The following is a 26583-nucleotide window of genomic DNA, read 5'->3' as shown; positions in this document are numbered from 1 at the left end:
AGAGGTGGAGCGGGTGAAGCCACAACCCAACACAGAATTCTAGCACAAATGAAGTATTTTCTTCCCTAAACGGAGTTTTCTGTGGAAATCTCTGTAAAATTTCAGTTGAATATGGAAAACTTTCCTCTTAAGTGGCACTGTGATACCTTGTGAGAGATGCATTTCAGGTGCCTATGCTCCCTCTTATGGGCCGAGCTGTCTATCCAGGATATGTAGTCCATAACCATCCAAAAAGTCCTAAGGCCACAGTGTAGAATGGGAAGAGAGTCTGACCAGAACGCCTAGCCTGCTGTGCAGAATGGGATTTCAGGACACCTGCCCCACAACTGCCAGGAAGCACCTCTGCCCCAGAGCCAAACTGAATTGAGATACTTGGTCTTTGGCATTTAACTACAATACCAACATTTTCCACAGACGGCAGATACTTTTAGTAGACATTTTAATTTAATTATACATTGAATTGATTGTCAAAGACAGGAGGATGGAGAATTGTTGATGAACCTAAGCCAATGGTGGGTTGATAAAAGTCTAACAGGTTCCAAATCAGAAAAGAAACTATTATAGCTTTGGTCTGATGAAGAGCTCTGGGCTCAAGAGAGAGAATAAAATTTTAGGATGCATAATAATGGAGTGGAAGCCAGTGAAGAAGCGCATGGTGGTATGCTTTCACCTAGCATATACAGTGCTCAGTTCGGATCACCATATCTCCAAAAGGATGCAACAGAAATACAGAGTTCAAAAAACACTGATAGACAGTTGTGGGGGGGGGGGGAAGAGAAGCTTTCATTTGTAGAAAGACTGAAAATTCAGGGAATGTCTACTTTTTAGGGGAGATATGCAAAGGTACATAAACAATGGATCATTCAGTCAAGGTAAGCCAGGCATCTACCTTCTCTGGTAACCCATGAGGAAGGGAACATTCATTGAGTATGAAAGGCAGGAAAATTAATCCTAATAAAAACAGATAGCTTGTGGAAAAAAGGTTCCATGGGTTGGTTGTGCATTATGGCAGAGTAGCAATCTAATAAGAGTAGGACTAGATATGCATACACAAGGGAATTGCCAAGTCGACTGGATACAACATTTTTATACTGTTGCAGCCCACTATATAAATAAACCACTCCATGTCACCAGGCAGGGACTGACCTATTTCTCTTACTGGCAAATCTTTCCTTAAACTGTCCACTTCTGTGAGTATTTGGGCTCTGGCTGCTTTTGAAGAAATGATGCTGCATGAGGTGGACTATAAGTCTAATGCTGCACAGCAATTCCTGAAATAATCCTCACTCCCCAATCTCATGTTTTCTCCATACGGCCAATTTTACAGACTTACAAATACCATCAGTTCCACGGCTAACTGAGAAAAAAAAAGTATTTCAAGATATTTAAGCAATACAGCCCTCTACAACCCAAGCTTGCACCATTTTATTTCACCTCTGGCTACATTTGTAAACAACAGGCAGCATGCTTCATATTTTCCTGGATAATCCGGGCTTCTGCAACAGGTACATCACACATGAGAAGAAACTTGTGATCACAGAACACGTCCTCTAATCATCTTTCATAGGTAAGGTCCTGACGGCACATTTTCCAACAGAAGGGAAGTGTGAATCAACTTACTGTGCTTTAGAAGGGTCCCAGGCAACACAAACAATTCTTTTGAGAAAGATGTGAAACCTATCCAAGTACATCCCTGGGGACTTGAAATTCCTCCAAGAATAACCCTAAACTGGCCTCTACAATCCCCTAAAACTCTGTGGGAGGAGTCATTTGAATTCACTTAAGAAATACATATTTTGCTTCGCTATTAACCCATTCGATTTTGCCAGGTTAAACAAAACCAAACAAAACTTTACCTAAAAATCCACATAGGGTCAAATCCTGCCCTGATTTAAGTACTGTGAAATGCATTAATTTGTATCCCATGAAACCCATTCAAATATGTCAGGGCACAACTTGAGTCTTTAAGAATGTGACACTCCTGGGAAAGTATGCTGGGGGTAGTAATGGTTAAAACATCAGAATATACTTAGGACCACTATTTACAGTCGGTCATACCTCGGAGGGAAGAACTAGGAGTGAAACATGTTCATGGGAATGCCCATACTGTATATGTACAAGCACAGCAGTTTAAAACTAAATATTATTCCTCCTTTTAACAGCATAGACAGTATGTATAACTTAAATGACCACTTCTATTGCCAAATGCTAAACTCTCATCCAAAAATAATATCAAGTAATAGGGGTAGAAAATCTGTGTTCCCTTACAATCTGGCTCTTTATTTTAAATCTCTCTACTTTATGGTCAGTCTGTACAGCAACATCATCATAATCATCAAGAAAATGCACAAAAATTGGTGTATGACCTGGAGCTAGTAAAATAGGGAAAATAATTTCAGCAAAGTTATCTTTGCTGGGGAATTACATAGGAAAAGTTTTCAAATATTAACATTTGAAAATCTGGATCAGGTTTGATAATCCCACAATTTGTCAGTTTATATTATTCAGTTGAGTAATTTACCTTCCTCTGCTGGTTTTACACCTGCAGTTTCACAGTTTGTCCCTTTTTGTGCAAAGACCACAGCCAAGCTGTTAACCTAAAACCTTTGATAAAATGCAGCTTTCTTAATAACAGGTGACAGCACATAGATATGTTTTCCAAACAGGAGGAGAAAGGTTTGGTGGGATAATTTGAACTAATGTCAAATACTACAAGCTTCAACAGAGAGATATTTAAATACTTGAAAAAACCCAGAGTACTCCTTTTTAATAATTAAAGCAGGGGTTTTCAACCTTTTTTAGCACATGTACCCCTTTTGGTGGCAGCGGCCAGATGCTGGGGGGGGGGAAGGGGGACTTGCCAGTGGCCACCGTCACTGCCCCATGCTGCCGCTGCCCCCCCCAGGCCCATACCCCCCCCCCCCACTTCCCCATGGCCAGTCACAGATGCAACTCCATGGGCTGCTGACAGGCTTCATGCCCAGCCAGTTGCATGCTGCCTGTCATCAGCCCACAAAGCTGTATGTATGACCAGCTGTGGGTAAGTAGCGCACAGGAGTGGTGCAGGTTGGTGGGTGGCGGCAGCATACCCCCTATGACCTTTCCAAGTACCCCTAGGGGTACACATACCCCCAGTTGACAACCCCCAAATTAAAAGTATGGCAACCATGACAGAGTGCTTTTCCCAAATAGTGTTTACATTCTGTTACTCTCACTTGTAAACTTGATGTACAGAATGACGTGTTGGGTCAGATTTTCAAAACCAGATATGATTGGTTTAACTTTACTCCACTGGAAGTTATAGGGAAATGTCAGAGGCACACAGTTAAGCTAGTGCGGAGTACTTTTTCTTTGGGAACAGAAAAGAAAGAAGAGAGCAAAACAAAACACTGCATAACCAAGGCATATTGATTCAGAACCTTGCACACCAACCATACGAATGCAAGTTGGAGGAAGGACAACAATCTCTGCTGTGGCACAGGCTTCAGCTGCTATGGCTTCAGCTGTGAGCCAGACTCCCTGCACACTGGCTGCAGCAGCCCCCATGGCATGGGCCCCCCTCCAGAGTCATCATTTTGGTGCCTCCTCTAAATCAGTGTCCGCAGCTGGTTCCCTGCTCATTGATCCCTAGGGCACCTGTGCACAAGCAGCAGCAGTTGGCATACAAACACAGCAAAGTAACTTTAAACCAAGTCTGTAGTGAAGGCAGAGAAAGGGATGACTCCTCATCTCCAAAGAAGGAGAATGGGAAAAGTGGGAAGTCATGTGTCCATACTTCACTCCAACCTGCAGATGCTATAACTTCTTCAGGCAAAGCGCTACATGAAAACTTAGAAGAATGGGATACATCTTAAGCAAGTAATTTGTCTTATTCTTTTCAGAACTAAACGTTCTTCTGCATTACATTCCAGCTAGATTTCATATTGTTCTTTAATCCTTTCAGTTATAATCATTTCTACTCTGGGCACTAGTTGAAAGTACTTCAAGAAAGCTCATCCATTACTGACAGATTTTTGTCCCAGAACAGGCAGGATGATGATTCAATTGCACCTACTGGGAGCAGAGAAAATGGCATACAGTTTTCACTCTGTGAGAAGCTGGAGAGTATTCAATGCTGTGGCATAATTGTAGTCATGTATTGAAAGCTACAGAAGGATGAGCACAAAACAATCATGGAGTTGGGAGAGAAGTCAGCGACTGAAGCTTAAATTATGCATTTCCCCCTCTATACCTAAATTTAGCACCAAGGAGATGTGGAGGGGAGGGAAGGGTAAAAATAAAAGGACAGAGTGAGAGTTTCACAGTATTGTTTTTAAACACCAAAAGCCTGCTTTGTGGCTAAAACCTGCTTAATAGACTAAGAACTGCAGCCTGAAGAGACCTTTTCCTGTACGCAGTGCAATGTATGATAAGGCTGATACTCCAAGAAGAAAACTGTACTGATTCTATTAAAGTTAACTGATGATCTGTTTGAAAGCTTAAAAGCAAGTGGAGGAAATGAAATAAGCCTGCAGATGTAAAGGAAAACCACAACCTGCCTGCTTATCTGGTTGGACTCTCAGTTGATGGATAAAATATGAAGCTAAACAATTATCTCTGATATCATGAAGAGAGACACCCAGACTGTTCACTAGTATACTAGTGTGTCTGATAGATGACTTCCAGTGTAAAACCTGTTTTATGACTCCTCATGGCACACCAAAGATAGGAACAATAACACTAATAGAGCCTGCTAAGTCAGCCAGTGTCACAGAAAATTACACATTTTTTAGGTCTATAACATTTTACTTTTAAATAAAAACAATTCAAATATGTTCACAATGAGAAAGTTTCTCAAACTTTGTTGTAGCAGTGATATAACACTAAACACACAGCTGCACTGTTACAAGCTTAGATTAACTGTGATGTGATACCCACCTTACAACACTGGAGAATTTAAAAGTTGTAGTTTGATTATATTCACAATTCCATTTATAAACATTATATAATGGGTTGTAGATGTTATAGGCACATTAGACACAAGTGATGTGTATCCGATTATTTTAAGAGCATTAGGAGAAGGGATTATTGACTATTTTGAGATCTGGTTATATAAAACCAGCATAACAACATTTTGGATTATCCATTTCTAAGAAATAATTACCCATTTGTGAAGTATTACCCCAAACTGTATCCTGGCAATGGGAAAAAGTTTTACCAACTTTGCAGATTCAATTTTTGCAACCTCTCTCTTCCTGTCTCTGTCCATGGGATGTCCTGTCTCTTCCATGGGAGATCATAATACAACTCCAAATATAACAAGAGAAAATCTTTGTCTTAAACATCTGACAGTTGAAAGGGAAACAGGCTGCTCTTAAGGGATTAAGTAGCTGATTTAACAGACCTCATGACCTCCTGATACCATGAAGTGTGACTATTATCCATGTCCTTTCTGACAACATACAGGTCTCATCTTCAGTGGGTGTAAGACAGTATAGTTCAGGTGAAATTATTGGAGTTAGTCTGATTTACACTAGTAAACATGGTCCTAGGGACAGAATATGCTAAACCAGTGGTGCTCAAGGTGTTGGCCCTGTGGACCATTTAAGTGGCGCAGGTACAATCTGCTGGCTGGATCAAGCCCCACATCACCTCCATGTACCAGGATCAGGCTCTGGGGCACTGCACTGCTCCTGCCTAGCCCCATGTGCTGGGATTGGGCCCTGAAGCCCTGAGCTGCCCCCATGCACCAGTATCAGGCTCGGGGTCTGATGCACTAGGATCAGGTCTTGCCTAGCCCTGCATGCCTGATCTAGTCCACAGGGCCATGGCCTGAGGGGCTCCCCATAAGTCTGTTGGGAGCCCCACAGGCTGGAGGACATGGCACCAGGGGCCAGATATGGTGAAGGCTTTTGCTACCACAGCTTAGGGCAAACCAGCATTTGTAGCATCTTTGAGTTCCATGGTCTTCTCCTGTAAAAGTAACTTCCTTTGGAAAACCAAGCAAAACAAAAAACCCCCCCAAAAAAAAAAAACTTACCATCCCCTTCCTCTACAAGTTAATACTCACATCATAAACTTGTGGGCTGGTCAAACAGCGAGCTATCAGACCGCACCAGCTGGGAAGAGTGGTAGTTAGCGGAGGGCCACTATGCGTGAGAATAGGTTTCAAATAGCTTTGAAAACAATTAAGGAAAAAACAGATGTCTGCTTGAAAACCACTGTAAAAACAAGGTCAGTTTAAAACAAGTATAACCGAGTCTTTCATTTACAGGCAGTTCAGGTATCATGTGTAAAACTGATTTTAAGATGTTTCTGTTAGCTTGAACACAAGTGAAAAACTCTTCCCTCTACTGAATTTTCCCATAATCCTATCAGTTTCTCCCCTCCACCCACCAGTGTTTTCAGAAGAGTGTCATATTGAATGAAATAGTTTGAATGTTTGTAAAGGTTGCCCATTAGCCAGTTTCAGGAAGAAGATAGGATTTATCTCCTTATCTAGTTCATTGTTTTGGGACTACGTGAAAAATGTCCTGACTTCACTTAAAGCCTTAATTTAAATTGTATCTTTAGAAGTCTTTTACAAAGAGAGCAAATATCCTGAATTCCGAGACATCAAAGCCCAAGGCCTTTTAACCAGACTGGTAAAAAATGGTATTTACAGTGATATGGAAGAAGTCTCCCCAAGAGTAATTTAAAATGCTCAACAAAGGTAATTTCTGTTGAGTAAGATCCGAGCCCAAATTTGGGAGTAGTGACAAATTGAGTAGGAGGAGCCCACTGACGGCAGCTCACTCAATAAAAACCTGTAACTTACTGTCCCAATTTGGAGGTGACTTCACTTGCAGAACAACAAAGGAAGAATCGCAAGTGTAGCCCGGACCAGATTGATCACCTGACCCAACCTCTCCGTGAACACGAATCTCTTAGTTCACGCTGAAGCCGCGGAGCACCTGAAAGGGACTGAAGGAAGGGGACTTAGTCCTATCACTGCTGAGCCCAGCTCATTGAATCGTATTGCTGAGGCCAGCCTATTGAACCGTACTACTGAGGCCAACCCATTAAATCGTACTACTGAGGAATGAAACCATATTTTGGTATTTGGCTTCTCGGAATTCTAGGATTGTAAGTATATTATAAAAAATAATAGTATTGATTCAAATTTAACTTTTAGTTGTAATTGTAGTTGTTTTTGTAACACTAATTCTTATAGCATTGTTTGGGAAGGAAGTGCATTCGGAGCATTGTTTCTGATATATGTAATTATTGTGTTTTTAATGTTTGTGGTGTTTCTTAAAGCTAAGCAGTGTTATATACATAGCAAAGAGTTTTAAAATAAAATTGTGTTGTATGAATTAAGTGTGTAATCATTGTGAAATCGTGCAATCAGCTAACTACTCCCCCAGCCAGTGCATCAAAACGAATCAGTAAATTGTGTGGGATTTTCTCTATTCCATAACCCACTAGAGACAAAGAGGACTAAACAACTCTCACAGTCATGCAGCGATAGCTGGACTCATGCCATACCACTGGGCATGCAGAGACAAAAGTGCTTCAGTTTACTGGGTTAAAAACCACTTTACCACAGAGGCTTCAAAACAACAGATGTTTTCTTCCAAAACCTAAGCTAAGTCTAGGTGGCTCCACTTCCTGCAGTATTAAGAACCATGAGATACAGATCCAGAAATCTTAACCCAGCTCACTGCAAGTCCAGGCATAGACGTGGCTGACCACGTGGGTATGTCTCACAGGCAGCTCTAAGCTAGTAACATTTTGAGCATCATTAAGAAGGGAATTGAAAACAAAATGAAAAACATCATCATGCTACTACATAAATCCATGGTGCACCCATATCTTGAATACTGCATTCAGTTCGGGTCACCACATCTCAAAAAGGATGTAGTTGAATTAGAAAAGGTACAGAGGAGGGCAACCAAAATGAACAGAGGTATGGTTCAGTTGCCATACCAGGAGAGAATAAAAGGTATAGAGCTCTTCAGCTTGGAAAGGAGAATGTTGAAGGAGGATATGATAGAGGTCTATAAAATCATTAAAGTTGTAGACAAAGTGAATAGGGAACTATTACCAAGTCCCAAACTACTAGAGGTAGAGGGCACCAACAGAAATTGGCAGGAGACAAGTTTGAACTTGTCAAGAGAAAGTATTTTTTTATGTAGTGCATAGTTAACTTGTGGAACTCATTTCCAGAGGAGGTTGTAGAGGCAGATAGTATAGTCAGGCCGACTACACAAATTCATGGATGACAGACCTATTGATAGCTATTAAACAAAAGTCAGAGAAGTATCCTCTCACTTCTCTAACCCAATGATGATGGATGCCAGGGAGGGCAATAGGCAGGGGATAGGTCACTCTATATACCTGGATTAATGCTCTCCCTCTAATGCATCCACTTCAGCCACTGTTCATAGACTTATAGATTGTAAGGGGCTGGAAGACACCTCACAAGATCATCAGGTCTAGTCCCCTTGTATTAGGCAGGAAAGACAACTGGAGTCAGGTGACCCCAGCGAGGTGACTGTCCAGTCTCCTCTTGAAAATTTCCAGGGTAGGTGATTGTACCACTTCTGGAGGGAGTTTATTCCACTCTGGACATCCTAATTGTGAAGAAGTTTTTCCTAATGTTGAGCCTGAAATGGTCTTCCAGGAGTTTGTGGCCATTACTCCTGGTTTTCCCCGCAAGGATGCCCTGGTGAACAGTTGTTCGCTGAGCCCTTGATGTATTCCCCTGATGCTGCAGTAAGCTGATACCAAGTCTCCTCTCAGCCTTGTCTTTTTTAGGCTGAAGATGCCCAAGTCCCTCAGCCTTTCCTCATATGGCTTGCCTTGCAAGTCTCTGATCATATGGGTGGCTCTCCTCTGGACTCTCTCAAGCTTTTCCACGTCCTTGCTGAAGTGAGGTGCCCAGTACTGGATGCAGTTCTCCAGCTGTGGTCTCACCACTGCTGAGTAAAAGTGGAAGAATCACTTCCTAGGTTTTGCTTGAGATGCATCGGTTGATGCATGCCAGAGTATTGTTTGTCCTGCTGGCTACAGCATCACACTGACAGCTCATGTTCATACTAGGGTCTATTATTACCCCTGGGTCCCTTTCAGTCGTGGTGCTGGTCAGTTTGGCGCCACCAAGCCTGTAAGTATGTTGGGGGTTGTTCGTCCCCAGATGGAGCACTTTACACTTCTCAAGGTTGAACTTCATGTGGTATTGATCTGCCCAAGCTGCCATCCTGTCTAGGTCTTCCTGTATCTGCAGTCTATCTTCAAGCGTGACCATGCTCCTCCATAATTTGGTGTTGTCTGCAAACTTGGCCAGTGAGCTCTTCACCCCCATATCCAAATCATTGATAAAAGATGTTGAAAAGTACTGGACCAAGCACAGACCCATGATGGACACCACTGGCCACTTCCTTCCAGGACAACACAGATCCACTCATTAGAACTCTCTGGGTCCTACCCCGCAGCCAACTTCCTACCCACTTAACTGTCGAGCAGTTAAGCCTGCAATCCTGTTAGAGACAAGATGGACCATTCGTCTGTTCCAATATGGCACTGTACAGATTCAGGGTTATTACTTAGCCAACAAAGTCTTTAAATATGATATAGTCCTTAAAACACAGTTCATGGGTGACTCACAGTCCAGGGGTCTCTTCCCCAACCCTGAGAAGATGCTGCCGGTTTCATGCTGCTCCCTCAATGCTGCAGTGCAGTTTTCCTTCTCTCTCTCACATGAGTGCCCTCTCCTGGTCTCGGGGTTAGTGCCACCAGCCTTTCAGCCCTGGGTCTTTTACCAGACCGTGGGAGAATCCTTGGCCTGATGTTGCAGCCACCAGCCAAGCACCCTCTCCTTTTCTGTTTCTACTCTCCCTCATAGCTTCCTCTCTAGGAGCCTCTTAGCTTCCTGTGGGCCAGCTAAGTATGCTCTGCAGCGGGTCCACTTCTCCTAGGCAGCCTTTTTACCCTTAGCTGAGCTGCAGTCCCTGCCAACCTGTAGGCTCCTACAGCCGGGAGTGTGCAAGCTGCTGCAAACTTCTGCCAGCCAGCCTACTACAAGCACTTTTTACATTCTTATGCTTACAGGTAGGCTTGTCTAACCCAGATACCTCTACCTGCATAAACAATGGAATGAAGACATAACTTGGGAAATGCTCAAAAGGACTGAAGAACTGCTATTGCTTATCTCATGGTTCATCTCATGGATGCAGGATGCTAATACCCGCTGACACAAGATCAGGAGCAGTGGCCGAAAGTGGGATAAATACATAAAACACTATCATGAAGTGAGACTCAGGTCTTCTTTTTTTCAGTCACTCTGGTCACCCAAAAGCATCCATCTTGGAATGCACTCAAGAACTTTTTCAAACCTTCACTAAAATGTCCTTTCCACATATGAAATGTAAATTCATTTTACTCAAGAAATAAGAGCTATCCCCATTTTGTTTATCTACCATGCATGTTGTCCTATGATAAAACAGACACTCAAATGATCAATAAGTCATAATGAACAAAAATAATTAAGACATTTAGCACTTGGGAATAGCTGTTTCTTCCTTACATTTTCACATTTGCAGGTAAACTCAGAGAATAAAAAATGGCATAGCCTCAACCTGCATATTCATATTGCTTAAGCAATATGAATAAATTCTCCACACACTTTCCTGAGGAAATAGTGTTTTATGCCAGCATATCTTGTTTCGGAATATTTCATGCCCTTTATTATTAAAATTCCACAGCAGCCAGTAAAGATTGGAATGAAACTCTTTCACTTGTGAGCTACTTGACTAGTTTCCTACCTACCTTTTCATGGGCCCAAGGCATTGGCAACACACTTGATCTGTCCTGTGGCACACTGCAGTTTGAGGGATTTGGGTTTTTTGTATTAAGACTCCCAAGCCTGTGATAAGGTTTAGAAAGTGCTTTGAGCTTTGCTGCATACGCATGGGGCCTCGAATGAATGTTCTGGTAGACCCTTTTGACACAACATCTATCACATAGCTGTCAGCAAGGGACTGGGGTGCCATGGTTCTGGATCTCTTCTAATCCTACATTAACTTGTTGAGAAAGATATCTAAAGATTCACATTTAAAGTTGGGGCCCAGGGTGGCAGGCTGCTGAACTGGCACAATGTATTGCTTGATTTGCTCCCTGGCGCTGTCATCCTAAGGCCAGAATTTTAACTTTATAAGACTGAAAACAGCAACATTCTGCTTCCCAATTCTGAAGTCCCATGAGCACAAAGCCTAGCAGTCATTCTGAGGAAGCAAGTGTCTTAGGAGACAATCTTTTATTTTTAAAATTCCATCTGTGAGACAGTGAATTAGGCTACTTTATGCCAATGTCCCCCCTCCTCCACAGCACCTGCTGAAGCCTGTGCTCATGCCAGTGTCAGACAAGAGGAAATGCACGGTGCCAAGAAGCCCTAGTTTATTAAAAGGCACATCCTTGAGGAAGGAGGGATGGTGGCTTAGTCAGCTTAGTCTGCTTCCTTTGTAAACGGCAGCTAAATGCTACCAGATATTTTTCTTTCCCTCTTCTTAACACACAGAATATCACAGAAAAAATCTAAGTATTAGAATCAAAACTGCTTGACTAACAATTGGTCTATTGTCAAACAATACTTTGACAGTGGCTCCAATTACCCACAAGGTTATCTTAAGGATTTAAAAACAGCTACAACTATTTCAACACACCTGTGCACAGTTCTTTGGTCCTTACTTGTCCTCTGCTGAATGTCCTTAAGAAAACTCAGCTTTAGCTCATTAAGTCTAAACAGTGATAGATGGCAGAAAACCCACTGTACTTTATGTTACATTCCACCTCTTGAAGCAAGGCAATGCTCGTTTAAAAGGATACTTGTGGTCAAAGCTGTACCACAGCCTGAAGAGCCAAGCACTTTCCTGCTTTGTCCGATTTCTTCGCTCAGAATCTGGACCATCCTGAGAATGAGGGGAGAAAGTGCAGTCTGTTTTTGGGGTTTTTTTTAAATCAAACATATTTCTACTCAAATTGACATATACATTCACTCTTAGTAAGCATCTACCCCTGTCAGATCAGTGAGGCGAGGAACAACCTTGGCTGGTTCAGAAGCCAGATGCTATGCCTCAGGGCCCTCTGTACTACAGTGATATTCAGCCCGAATTCTGTTAACAATAAAAAGATTCCTTTGGTCTAAAATGAGGTAGTCCACTGCTAACATACCACTTATCCTCTTGTGATCCAGTCAATGCAGTGGGAAAAATCTGCAATTAAAAACTCAGCCTTCCTTGATAAATATGTTTCATGTAAGGCAAGGTGGCGTGGACAGCTTTCCTAACTAGAATGAACTGGAATATTTTCAGGTTTGTTCCTATTCATCTCTACTTTGGCTTCCTTTAATACAGGTTTATTTGATATCCCTGCCTTAAGCTTCTTTTTTCCGGGGACGAACAAGAGGCTTTACCATGCCTGATGAATTTGAGATATAAATTATACTTCGTCACTAACACTTAAAAGAAATAAGCACATCAGGGAATCCATCTAAGTAGGCTTGATACATTATATTTGGGGATATGAAGGAGTTGATAAATGCCAGATGAGGCTAAGTCTCAGAAGTGTTAAAGTGTTAAATTTAATCCTTTTATTTTAATAGCCATACTACAAATGATCAGACCAGATGGTGTCCAGCTGCATTTGTTTTTACTTTTGTTATTGCTTCTTTCTTTTTGGTTAAAAGCCACCTGACTGAGTTCAGAAAACCAGATGAAGTGGGAATATGTCTTATATGAAACTAGTGGAGGAATAATGGTGAAACCATTCTGCTATCTTCGTGATTTCCAATTTAGAAAAGGCAAAGGCACCCTCATCAAAAGCCTAATGTCTTAGTAAACAGCTTATTTTCCCCTCCCAAATGATATGCAATTCTGCTATTATTGTGCCCTGCTGTTAACCATGGACCTGTGAAACAGGAGAATTCCCACAGGAATTATAGCCAAGGGCTTTCCTTATCAATACAGTACACACAGCTAAGTGGGAAACTATATAGATAAGCAGTGTACATCCATATGAAAGGAATGTAAAACAAATGACAGGGTTTTTATTTCAACTTCAGTGCTGTCCATGTGACTATAATAATACACTTAGTCTTTATTTCTGTTGCAAGCAGTTCTTTATATACTGGTTAGTCTAGCCTGCACTAGCACTGCAACCTAAGCTCAGGTCTTTTTCTGCTTCCATTAGCTCCTTTGGGAAATGGACTGGGCCTCTTCTTAGAGCTTTCCAGTAGCTTCCAGGCACAGGTGTTGAAATCTACTTTTGGTGTTACCCTAATCCCAATCTGTTAACCAAGTCACATATAATGCATCCAGTGGAATTATACCAGGGATAGTTTGGACCTAATATTACAAGGAACTCAACTAGAGGTGTATAGCTCAGTTTCTGCAATAAAAAAAGATGCTGTCATATAAATAATTTATTTATGTCATTTATCGGCAACAGAAAATAGCAAGACAGGGAAGACAACTGAAGAACTTTTGCTCCCATGTGACAGGTTTGAGAGGGGCTGCACAGATGCACAGAATACCAGCTTTCTGTACCTGCAGTCCCTGGAACAGAAACTTTGGGACCCTGTACAGGCTACAGGTCAAAGTCCATTAGTGTTTCCTGTTCATGTTATTTCCTTAAATTGGTCTGTTTCTTTAATGCAGGGGTATCAAACATATGGATTCATATGGACAGATCTGGTCTGCAGGGCTCCCAGAGGGGCCAGAAATTTGTGAGTGGGACCTGTTGCAGAATTCCCAGTTACAGAGCCCTGCTGGGGACATATGTTGGTGGCAGGGGGATGAGCAATGGCCTCTCGTGCCACCACTCACTTCACTGATGCCAGTGGGCACGGGTGAGTTTAACACCCCCTGCTTCTAATCCATTTCAGAGTTGTTTTACGGAATCATCTTAATTTAACTCAGTACATAGGGTACATGCAACTCAGGCTCTGAATTAAGAGCTGGAGTGGGCCTCAAATGATGCAGGAGGCCTTGTGCAGAGAAAACTCTTATTCAAGTAGATAGAGTAGTCCATTCCCATGTTCATTTTACTCCTGTTGTGAATCCTCACTGCAAGGGACCTTGGAGATTTGTTATTTGGAAGTGACACACTTTTATAGACAAATGAACCTGCAAATTGTAGTGGGGATTATCACTTCAATAGATATTTGATGGCAAATTGGACTGGGACAAACAGGTAAATGTAAACAGTAATTCAATCTCATTCCAATTAAAACAAAGATAGGGAGATTCACCCTTGCACTGTGGACAGTTTGCACCAGCAAGACTAAGTGTGAAGCAACCATAGCACCCTCTAGAAAAACAGCCCAAGGTAGTGAGAATCCTAATAATATCACTGCAGAAGCACTGACATAAGGGGAACTTTAGAGCCGAGGGTGGTAGGTCAGTTGGAAGGGCTTAAAAAGATCCCACGGAACAGCACGATGGTAACCACTGGCAGCAGACTTAGAGAAGCACACAGTGTCTCCGCTCTGTTCTTCCATCAGCTCAGGGATGCTTTTAAGTGCCTAATTTTCAGAAGTGCCGAGTCCCTGAACTCTGACCGATTTCAAATGGAGCTGTAGCTCAGTGACTTTGATAACAAAATCACACGCCAAAGGTTTTGTACTGCACTTTGAGAATAATTTCTATAAATATGATAGTTCCAAGTTCACTTGAAAAAGGCTTCTGACTACTGTAGCACTGCACTCAAACATGTGGATCTTGTATCGGCCTCCTCAGTCATCTTTGGACTCACCAGTAACTTGCCTATTTACTGGAAGACAGTCATCCTTGTCTCAAGGGATCGCCAGCGATTGTAGCATTGTTTAAATATTGCTTCCTCAGCATCAGAGCAAAAGATACCACACTAATGGCAAAGGTGAATTTGGACATTTGCTTAGCCTTGCAATGATAGTGGAGAGTATATGGGCAAGGCTGAATTAGGCTGCTACAGAATATAAAGTAGCTGACAGATTAGCAAACTAAATCTTTATGGTATTTTTTTCAAGTTGGTTAAAAGGGCAAATTTTGGTACAAGTCACTGAACAGAAGCCAAGAGAACTCATCTCTATCTACTGCTCTTAAACCTTCTGAATCACAAGTGGTCAATTATAAACCAAGAAAGCAGGAATTCCTACTAGGAAAAAAGCATATACTATATAGCATGCACCCAACTTGTAGTTTCATGGACTTTTCTGCTGTCTTGAAAAACACACATACACCCTAAGTTAATATAACAACTTTGAGAAGCACACTCTGAAATAGTATATTCTTCAATCTGCAGTGTTTGTGAGCAAGAAAAAAAAAAATCATAACTTTTGCATGATTGTCTAGTTTCATAGGCTATAACCAAATTAACACACACATACTCAGTCACTTACCCCTTGCAGGACTTGAAAGCTGTCATTGCTGGGTGGGGGATCCTGATCTGGGTCAACACCAACCCTACAGAAACATCAGGAAAACAAAACAAACCAGACTGCATTATTGGAGGGCCACAAGTATCACAGATGGCAGAGAAAGCATGTTTTAAAGAAGCATGAGCAGTTGATTGAAATGCATTCAAAGTGTTCAACGTAAGTCATTTTAGGAAGACTTTCATATTTCCATTGCAGGTATATAGCCAAGTTACCAACAAGCTCCTTTTTAAGTCAAGCAGCATCCTTCTCCAGGCAAGAGATTATTACAGCCAGCTTAACAGCAAATTAATACCCACTTCCTTGACCGGCTATCATTGCTGCTGATTCCTTTAAACCTATGACAATGTCATTTTTGTGCTGATTGGTAAAAGCAGAGCTTCCCCATTCTGCAGGGAACACACCAGTAGAAGAAAACAAGAGGCTAATGATCAGACCAACCTGTTTCTGACAGGGCAAATTGTATATTCATAAGTACTGCAATGCTACAGAGCTGAAAATGGCTTAAACATACAATAATTTACATTTTAAATATGTTTCTTGAGAGCGGATCAAAAACGTTTCTTAGAAGACAATTCATAATCTCAATTTGCTCCATCTTTTACAAAGTTTTGTCATTGTAAACAACGTGGGAATCCCCAGTGGTTTGTCTAATCGAATCTACCATCTGTGGTTGTGGTCAGTACTAGCTGTTTCAGAGGAAAGGGCAAGAAACCAGATAGCTGAAAATCACAGTTAGGAGCCTTACTCTTAATGCTATACACTTAGCTAAATCTCATGCTTTACTGAAGAACTCATTCATCACTGATGGCAAGAGGTTAGGAGCAAGTTTTCCCTGGAGGCAAGTTGATCCCTAATTGCCTACTGTAGGATTTCTTGCACCTCCCTTAGAAGGAACTGATTTGGACCACTACTGAAGACCAGATACTGAATTGAGTGACTTTTTTTTTTATTAAATCAACCTAGTGAAAAATAACCATCCATAAAATTCTTGTGTGTTACCTAGTCCATTACTTTTATATACTTATACTTTTTGCCTTTCTGACTACTATTGCACATCAGAGAGCTCTGGTGACATCTGCTCGTCACAGTGTGTGCCTACACATTCATTAATGAGCTTCTGCTACTGCACATTAAAAATTAGGACCTCTAATGTGAGGTACCAACTAAATGTGTATTATGCTGCCCTAAAACACGGTATAAAAAGTGCACACATTTTTAGTGATGCTTAATGTGTGGTAGCCTAATTTTACTGTGCATCAGTATATTAGAAGGGTTTTTGCTGTGACATTCTGATGCACAGTAAAATAGGCTAGTGTGCATTAAAGCATACATGTAGAAGTGTCCACAATAACAGTTTATTTGCTGAGGGCCAACAGTTAATCTGAGACCCAGCATTGTGAATGAGTAGTTCAAATTATTCATTCCAGAGTACAGTCTTGTATCGGTCAAGAAAATTTCATTTCCTACTGTGCTGCACATTCACTTGGCTTTAGTACATAGATTTTCTTTAGCTTTGTCTTAACTTATATGATTGTGGGCCATCTACAAAAGTTTGCCACCACTCTGTGATCCCCTTTTCCAACTCTATCCTAGGATATGATCTGGTTGGGGCAGACCTTGGTGCATCACAGCAATACAGTTTGACTAGAGAGCCCAGACTATAGAGGAGAACAGGGGAATCGGTCACTCAAATTGCAACTTTCATGTGGTAGCCTTTCCAAAGTGAAATACTTTAGCCTTTATCTAAGACTTCCCACATTGAAACTTCTGATCAAAGTTGTGATGAAGTTGTCTTTCTCTCTCCTCCACCCAAGTTTTTAATCAAGGTTTTCTTCAGTTCAGGGAGGAGATCTGTTTTTTGAGCAGTCCTAGTAGGACGTTTCATTGTAGGAGCCATCTTAATTATTGCCTAAATACATGCTCTGTTCAGCATTTTATCAGTTCTACCTTTAAACTCTAGGGCCAATTTACTGGGTCTCCTAAGTTTATAGTTACTGGTTGCAACCCCCAGGGTCATTTTTAGTGTCTTTTCAATAGGTATAAATATTTGTTGTTCTCCAACATAGTAGCTAGCATTAATGAAAACATTTACTTCTCTTAGCAGCTCAGCTTAAATACTTGGATGCATATTAACTGGTAACTTACTCCTCTATCAATTTGTTCAATCAACTCCATTTAACACTGCCCCCAAAAAGGATAGATGCCCAGTATCCTCTACAATGAAGACAGAAGCAAAGAAAATATTTAGTTCTTTGCTCAGGGGCTGCTTATTGTGCCAGGCGGGCATACTGGTTGAAAGGCAGCCAAGAGCTGGAGCTGCTGGAGGCGAGAGGAAGCTGGCTTGGCCCGGCAGGGCTGTTCTGCTCCCCTCACCTCTAGCTACAGCTCCTGCTCCTGCCACCCCGCACAGTGCCGTTTGGCTTCCACCCAGTGCACAGAGCTCTGGCTCCAGCTCCAGCTGCTTTCCATCTGCTCCATCCACGCAGTGCAACAAGCAGCCCCTGCAGGCAGTGCAGGTGGAAGGCATCCAGGAGCTAGAGCTGGAGCCTAGCAGAAGGCAGAACAGCCTGCCTGGCGCTGGCCAGGCCACAGCTTGTGATATGGCTGCAGCCACAGAGTGCTGCATAGGACAGGGGGCGGGGGTACAGATGCAACAGGCTGGGCTTGGGGCCTGCCCGCACCTCCAAGCTGGCCTAGGCAGCCTGCTACCCAGCCAGCTCCACCTGTGCTACTGGGCCAGGCTGTCACAGAGCCACAGATGCTGGAAAGGGCCCTTGCCAGCTGGCTGCAGCTCCATGACAGCCCCATCTGGCCTGGGTGTGGGGAGCCAGGAGCAATGTGGCTGCGCAGCCCCCATGGCCCCAGCCTGAGCCGCAGCCAGCTGGGAAGGGTCCAGCCCTGCAGCCCAACCCAGGATGGCTCCTCTGCATCCACAGGCCAGGCCGGCTCAGCCCCACAGCCCCAGCTGCTGGCAAGGCAGGCAGATGGTAGGGCCATACCAGCTGACTCTGGCCATGCTCTCTCCCCTGCCACTGGAGTAGGGAGAGGTGGGGAATGGCTGGCAAGGGCTACTACCCCCTGGCCAGGCAGACCCCAGATGCAGTCCCCCAATGGGAGAGGGGAGGGAGGGGGGGAAATAAACTTCCTTTGCCTCAGAAGGCCATGCCAGCCAGTGTCTGGCCATGCTCCACACCTGCTCTAGCTAGAGACAGCACAGCCCAGCCATGGTTGAAAAGCATGCTGGGATGCTAGGGGACTCTTTTTTTTTTTTTTTAAACTTAAACCAAGAGTGGGTCTAGGTCAGAAGTTTGCATAAACTGGTTTGACCCAAATCAGTTAAGTCTAATTCTACATTCAGCCAGGTTTATCTCAAACCAGTTTTGACCATTTTGAAACCGGCTTATGTGCACTGAACTTGGCTAGGGACAGACATTCAAAAAGCCTGAGCCTGAATTGATTCAATCTTTGCAGGCTAATGTAACCTGGTTAGGCTGAACCAGTCTGTAACCAGACAGACATTCTTTCTGGCCTGAGGAAATTCAGGTACATGCCTGCAGTGGCTCATGCTAGAAGTTGGGGGAGCTGGGGCTACAACGGCCCTCCCTTCCCTTCTACAGAGCTGAGCTGATGGGGGCGTGGCCAGGCCCTGGCAGGACACTTTGATTAGGGAGGTCTGCCTGCATGGCCCCAGGCTTTTTCCTGCTGCCTGCTCAAGGGGCGGGAGTGTTGCCAGACTCCAGCCCCTTGGTAGCACTCTGAGGCAAAGGAGGGTGTACAGTGCATGCTTCTGTTGATGATATGGAGTTTTTCAGTCTCCCTCCATGCTTCTTTATACTGTCTGCAGCAAACTGACAGGAAAGCAGGCCAGCAGGGGGCTGATAACAGTGTTTATCACCCCATCAGCAAAACAATAGCCTCTCTCCATTAGTTCAAATTCTTCTTAAAACAGCTTACCAGCTGACCTGTTGATTAGCTCCAAAAAGCCCTAAGCGGTCACTGTTGTCTGCCTGTCCCAGTGAAATTGGAGAGAGATGTACACAGACACCTCTCAGCATTAGCTAGCATACCACATGCCTACGGTCTGTGGGGCTGGGGTCCATGCTATGGGAAATAGGAGGGAGGGAGGGGGGATCCCTGCTTAAGCAGTGAGCGGCAGTGGGGCAGGAGGAAGCCAGGCAGACCCTGCTGTGTCTGCAGTCTCTGCCAGAACGCCAGCCAGGGAGCAGAAGGGAGGGACCAGCCGTGCTGTGGAGCAGAGAGCCCAGACAGCATGCTGGGGGAGTCTGGTTTATCTTAAACCAGGAAGGGGTCTGGGACAGACATTGCATACACTGGTTTGACCCAAAGCAGTTAAGTCTGATACTATGTTCAACCAGGTTTATCTCAAACCGGTTTCAGCCATTTTTAAATGGGTTTATTTTACTGAACATCTCTTCTATTACAGGTTTAAACCAGTTTCTGATCACTTAAACTGGTTTATGTGTAACTTCTGTTCCTAGCCCCAGGGTGTTCAGTCCCTGAGCATCTAGTGTTTTACCTTCCCTACAGTTGAACTTCAACACAACCTCTTTTCACATCTCATAAAGACTTTAAACACTGGAAACCTTTTATTTGCTCTTCAAATTTCCTGATCCTTCATAATTCCATTTCATAGCCTGTAATCTTTTCATAACTCCTTTTTCTTTGTTTCACTTGCCCTGGATTTCCACTTTCTAAAGGATACCTTTCAGCCCCTAATAACCAATAACCAGTCTTGAATGAGATCCCAGTTGGGGACACTGGGCTGGAAGAAAACACTCATATCAGCAAATTTAGTCTCCTGTTACAGCAAGCAACCACTTCATATGAACCCTTTTGAACCATGCTGCCTTTTACCTTGACTCCTGCTTTTATTTGATTTAGGAGACTTGTGCGACTAATAGCCTCTGTACAGGATTTAAGATTTTCGTTTCTTTACCTGAGTTTTTTTGTGTTTAATTTGGTTGGGGAGTTTTCGCTTACTTTCTCCTGTAAGCAAGCTCCTTTTTTTCAAAGTTTAAATTTAACACTACTATTTTTTTATTTTTATTTTTTTTTTTTTACCAGTGATCCCACAAGGAAGGTGACATTTTAATTAAGTAAGCAAATTTGATTAATAATCCTTAACTACAATTCATGACAACTCCTACTACTCCTGCATGCACAGCTTAGTGCAATCAAAGTTTAAGTTCACACTGGAGTTGACACAAAGCTCAGTTTGGTTCTTGAAAAAGATCTCGCTAAGCAAAGTGGTTCCCCTTTAATTGGGTATTCTACAAGCAATCAGGATGAATGACACATGAAAATCTGGAGCTCCTCTATCTGAATCCTGATGAAATAAAAATGTTCAATACTGGATCAATTTACTTAGATTCTCTCTTCTATACCAGGTGCACAGTGGCAGCAGCAATCCAAGTCATCTTGGCATTTTATTTAAATAGTGTACTGGCAAGCCAGGTAAACAAGCAAGCCTTGGTCTATAAACACAGAGCATCTAATGTTGAAGCAGCAGAGACAAAATTATGTGAACTGAAGAGCATGGCAGTTGCAGTGCGGCCAAGAACATGGCAATGCAGGTCTGCCAGCAGCCATCTCCATCTTCTGTGCTAACCATTTTGAAACTCCAAGGTGGCAGTATTATGTGGCTTCTGTGACTGCACAGATGAAAAGCATTTGATTTGCCAAGAGATAGTTGTAAGACTTGGCTGAGGTGTATCATATGAGAAAAGCCATTTGTGACACCTAAAACCACACAACATAAAGAAGGATTTCTCCTTTCAGCATTAATTTGCTATTGTTATTTAAATATCTGATGATTTCAGATAGTTTTAGAACATACTGCTTAGTCAACTTATTCATGGCAGGTTTGGGAGGTTCAGTGGAATTTATACAGGAAGAGAACTGAAGAAGAAAACAAGCTCTTTTAGGTGAGAGTGTAAACTCTTATGGAAATAAATCATTATTTTCAGAATGTAAGCAGCTTTTTTTTTTTCTTTCCTTGCTTTGAAGACAGTTTTCAACGGCAAACAGACTACCACTGAGTTCATAACTTCATGTGCCAAAACAAAAAGGGTCTCTACACCTCAGTAACTACCAAGCTTTCCCTTTTAACAACAATTTTTAATCTATTTTCTTTTGAAAGGATCTAGAAATACAGCACCACCTGCTCCCACTCTGATGTGCAACCTAGAACACTAACACTAAGCCTGACATCACCCCATTACTGCTGTGAGGTAGGTCTCCCCTGTCCCTTGCAATAATGATGCTAGTATCATAGTGACTTCCTTCATACATACAAACCCAGAAAAACAAGGTGAAAATTAACACAAAATAAAAAGATGGCAAAACATTCTACAATAAAACCAAAACAAAACCAAACCAAAAACCCAAACTAAGCGCCATTTCCCCTGCACCATGTAAGAGTAGAGCTTGATTTTGGGGATATTTTTGATCTCAGCCCTCCCAAAAGGCTGAAATGAAGGGCCCCAAAATCACCTTACAACCATGGGAGGCACCTTAACACCACAGGTGACATCTCAACATATGCAGTAGCTGGGCATGAATGCTGCTAGTATTTTAACTACTCTGATTTTCTGTGAAGCTTGTTTTGGTGCTGACCTCCTTGTGGCTCTGGAAACCAAAGAGATGCCTGGAACTCCAGCAGTATAACAGGGTACATTAATAATGTGCCAAAAATTATGATTATATACTCCATTAGTAACCACTTGCAGAGCCTGTCTGGCCATATACTGATTTTGGAAACTGCAATCTAACTCACGCTGAACTCAATGGACAAACTCTCTTTAGCTCCTTTCTACGTAAAGATTAAAATATAGGACAATTCTGCAACCTTAACTTTGAGTCAATCGTACTTCCAGAAATAGTCTCATGAAACCACAGAAGTCACTAAAAATACCTGTGTGATTAAGAATTATAAAATCAAAATCTAATTCTTGAGTCATTTGAAGCTGGATATATTGACTCCATTTGAACTGTCTGACTTTCCCTCCCAAGTGTGGGCTGAAGGTTAAATGGCTGTGTTTTCCAGACATAGATGGGAATTAAAAAGTGGGGAAAAAACAAAGTGGAAGACTGGATAGTGGATACCAAAACCTTTCAGCTCACATGAATAAGGCAAAAAACAAGAAACAAGACAAATTGTATAAGTCCTCAGCAGTTAAAAAAAAGCAGCATGCCACAGTGTAGGAAAATAACACACATTTCAGGTTAGAAAGATGAAGAGAGCCAAGCACCAGATTAATTTTGTACTGAGGAAGCCATAGTATCACCTGAAGTACAGCCAGCGGCTTTGGTTCCTCTCTTCCACCGATGGAATATGGTCACCAACTCTAGTATGGCATGAAAATGGAATGTAAATAACATAAAATGCTTATGAAAACCAGCAGCTTTATCAAGCTACCAAGTCCAAATAAAAATAACAAGACAAAGCAAAAACAATACCCCCAAAAAATCAGACATACAAAAATGAGTGCAATAAAATGACCAAGTGACAAAAAAAGAAAGAATAAAACAACACCACAGGAGGCAACAATGACAAGACTGTATGATATGAACATTTCCATCCATAGATTGTTTCCTTTCAACCATGTGATGATGTTCATATTCAGAAACTGTCATTTGGGATCCAAGCAGCTTTCCAAATGAATCTTTGCATGAGAGAAAGCCAGATATAACAGTTATTTCAACCAATTCGAACTGCCTCACTCTCTCATGCTTTGAGCATTTAAAGTAGCAGTCAGCAATATTTCCTGGTGGCCGGCCAGAATGAGTCAAAGGTGGGTCAGTGTTAGGAACCAGCCCTTCCCCTCACTGCCCAGCCACCCAGTTGTGGCATGGAAAAAGCCCCTTGCTGAAAGCCACGGAGGCCCCCCCCTCACACTGAAGTCCCAGCTCTGTGAGTGGAATCCAGCCCACAGGCTATAGGTTGCTGACCCCTGATCTAAAGAAAGCTGCGGCAGGAAATTGTGCATATGAGAAAGGTCCCCTCTACACATGCATGGCAGGAGGCACAACTGTGGGATCATACATTAGAGCCAATCTCACCTTATTGCCAGTGCAGGGGGAGTCCATCCTGGCAAGAAGCAAGGTCCCACAGCTGGAAGTCCCACTTGTTGAGAGGGCTCCCAGATGTAGGGGCCATGTACAACGGGTTGAAAGACCCTGCAGCTGATGGGGCTCTCAGCCCCACAACTGATGGGACTGCTGGTTCCAGCTGTGCCTTAAGCAACCAACAGCGGAGCCAGGCCCAGAAGCTCCATCAGTTGTGGGGCTCTCAGCCCTGGCTGCGAGTGTGGTGCAGCTGGGACTGGTAGCCCCATCAGTTGCAGAGCTCTTGGTTCTGGGTGCGAGTGAGGAACGGCCAGGACCAAGTGCCCCTTGTGGGCTGGGGGTTTCAGGCACTCGAGTCTTAGGGATCACGGCAGCCACAATCTCTGGGGCTCGGGGTTTCATGCTGGGCACGGTGCACCCCTGCAGCTGGGAGTGCTGTCAGCTGATGGAGCCCCCAGCCACACGAGAGACCCTGCTACGCATGCAAATTAAAGCTTGATAGTGACCAGCTAAAAAGTTAGTGCACATTTTCAGTGTCTAACTTTATCATATGATAAAAAGCTCCAACCAGCTATAGTTACTTTGTCCATGTAGCTGGTCTTAAGGTAACTGCTCAATTAACAAGTTAATTGTGCAATGCATATAACGTGTAGAGGGGGCCAAAGAGACTGTTTTATCCTATTCAACTCAAGCAGCCAAACACAACTGGCAATGCAGAAACAGATGCTTCAGCTTGGTTATCCATTATTAATCATTCCCTCTTAGAGAAAAGCCACCTTTTCATGATATTTTTAAAAACCACTCTTACCCACCTTTCCTGTTGTATAAAAATGCCATTTATGTTTAAAAGGAACAATGTGATTTCATCATACCCACACGTAAAACATCTATGTCAAATAAGCTAAGTTGAACACACATTTGGAAAAGGTCAAAACAGAGGTTGCCTTTTTCCAGTAGCCCGGTGCTGTCCAGTCTAATATTCCATTTTAATTGATTGTATCTTTGTCAAACTAGCAAGCTGATGTTTTTCCTAGAGCTCTCTCTCCATGTCAGGCTTAAACATTTATTTATTTATTTTTTTAAAAACTTCAGCATGAACTTTTAAGTTGTTACATGACAGACTGAAGAAAAATAAAGTAAAAAGTGTCTGTGACCACTGAAGTATGCCCCCCACACCTCTGACTTGGATTGGAAGCCAGGATTCCTAAGCTTTATCATCCTTCTGCCGTCAGCAAACAGCTGGAAAGGCTACTGACTAAGGTATGCATCTCTCACCCATGATTTAGTGACAGGTCTTCATAAAAAGTTAACAACCTATTACTGTTACTGGTTACCTCATCAGCTTTCATGACAAAGGTCTCTGCTATGGATCTGAAGCCAGTGACCCATGTGATTGTCAGTACAATGCCACATGACAGAAATTTTTTTCTCAGTTTGCACTTTTAAGACCTCAGAAGTTACTTCCTCCCCCCTCCATCCTGCAGCATGCTTGAGACAATGTTAGAAAGAATGTTACAGTTGCAAAGTCAACCATTCAGAGGATAGCAATGCTCGAATGGGCAAGTAAAGGCACAATGGGATCTAATGCGTGATCCACACAATCGCGCTTCCTGCCACAATGCTGTAGTACTGAGGTGGGGCAATGAGCAGGGCAACCATCCCGGGTGCCAAAGCAAAGGGGTGCCAACAGGCGCTTCCCAGCCAGGGTGGGGCATGGGACGGAGTTGCAAGCGGCTCATTTGGGGGTTGGAGGCTGCAGAGATAGAGGAGGGGGGCAGCTCCTGTCACTGCATGCACTCCTGGGCAAGCATGGGGTGGGGGGCATATGCCCCCTGGATCCATGTGCAGGTGTGATGGCAGGCCACTGCTGCAGGCTTTGCCCTGGGCACCAAACTTCTAGGCCACAGCACTGTTCTGCCATGCCACATGTACATGACAGGAGGCATAACTGTGGGATTGCATCTCAGATCTCCTCATGCCTTATTGCCAGTGCCAGGTGAGCCCGGGTTCAGATCCTGCTGGCACTCCCACTACTGGGAACCCCTTTAGCCGAGGGGTGCCCAACACACTCCCAGGACTAGGAAACTGCAGCCATGCCTTGTGGCTGCTGGGATCCAGAGTCCTGCAGCTGTGGATACTCAGTGTCAGCAGCTGCACAGTGTGGCTGTGATCTCTCAGCCCTGGGGGGACACCACATACCCCTGCAGTTGAGAGACAGCAGCAGTTGCTGTCTCCCAGCTGCAGGGTGCTTCAGAATCCACAGCTGCCTGGCATGGCAAGGGCTATGAGTCCCCTCATCTGGTGGGACTGCCAGCTCCAGCTGTGCATGGTGCACCCCTGCGGCTGGAACCCGATCAGCTGATGGGGGTCCCAGCCACTGAAGGAGACTGATACACATGCAAATTAAAGCTGGATAGCAACCAGCTATAAAGCTAGCACACATTTTAGAACAATACAGCTGATTGGAGCTTTTTATGGCGCAATTGTTAATTTGCCTGTGTAGCCAGTCCAAATGAATAGTGTAATTAACCCGGTCATTACATGTAGAGCGGGCCTTAGTTCTGACCCTTGCATTAGGACTTTAGTTATGTGATTACATACTGTTTCTTCATGGGATCTCGCCTCATTCCATGAATACCGTGGAGAGCACTTGCTGAGTAAGTTGCTATTCAACATTTTGATTTATTCCCATTGGTCCCTGGGTAGCCTCATAGCTTATTTACTTCAAGTTCTCATTTACTTTTTTGTCACACATGCTTACCAGTTTATTCTTTTAAAACAGTTCTATATGGTTAAAGCATTCAGCAGATATTCTATGTCACTTGACCAAAAAGACTTGAATTAAAAACCTAGTAGTATTTATCCTACAATGTCACCATGTATCATTTAAAAAACAACAACAACAACAACAACAACAACAACAAACGCGTGGTGGTATTATATCAGAAAATCAAAGCACAGTTCAGCAAGTAAAGTGTCATTAGGATACACAGTTTCTGAGTTTCAGAAACAAGTTGCAATAGGTATGCTTTGAAATGAATTATTTATTTTCAGCTGCTTCT

At 43.0% G+C, this 26583-nt stretch overlaps 1 protein-coding gene across 1 annotated transcript in view; it reads right to left on the bottom strand.

Moving 5' to 3' along the window:
* Positions 1-26583, bottom strand: part of SLC9A7 (solute carrier family 9 member A7) — a 105838-nt gene that overhangs the window by 4765 nt on the left and 74490 nt on the right. Inside the window, exons 14-17 of the mRNA XM_014527293.2 lie at positions 22741-22800; positions 15395-15458; positions 11845-11927; positions 6050-6155 (exon numbers count right to left, since the gene is read on the bottom strand). Of these exons, the coding sequence (XP_014382779.1) occupies positions 6050-6155; positions 11845-11927; positions 15395-15458; positions 22741-22800 (313 nt within the window). The remainder of the gene's footprint in view (positions 1-6049; positions 6156-11844; positions 11928-15394; positions 15459-22740; positions 22801-26583) is intronic.

This window comes from Alligator sinensis, unplaced genomic scaffold (genome assembly GCF_000455745.1).
Source record: "Alligator sinensis unplaced genomic scaffold, ASM45574v1 scaffold144_2, whole genome shotgun sequence".
NCBI lineage: Eukaryota > Metazoa > Chordata > Crocodylia > Alligatoridae > Alligator > Alligator sinensis.
Note: the sequence above shows the minus strand (reverse complement) of the source record. Positions and strands in the feature narration are given on the sequence as shown.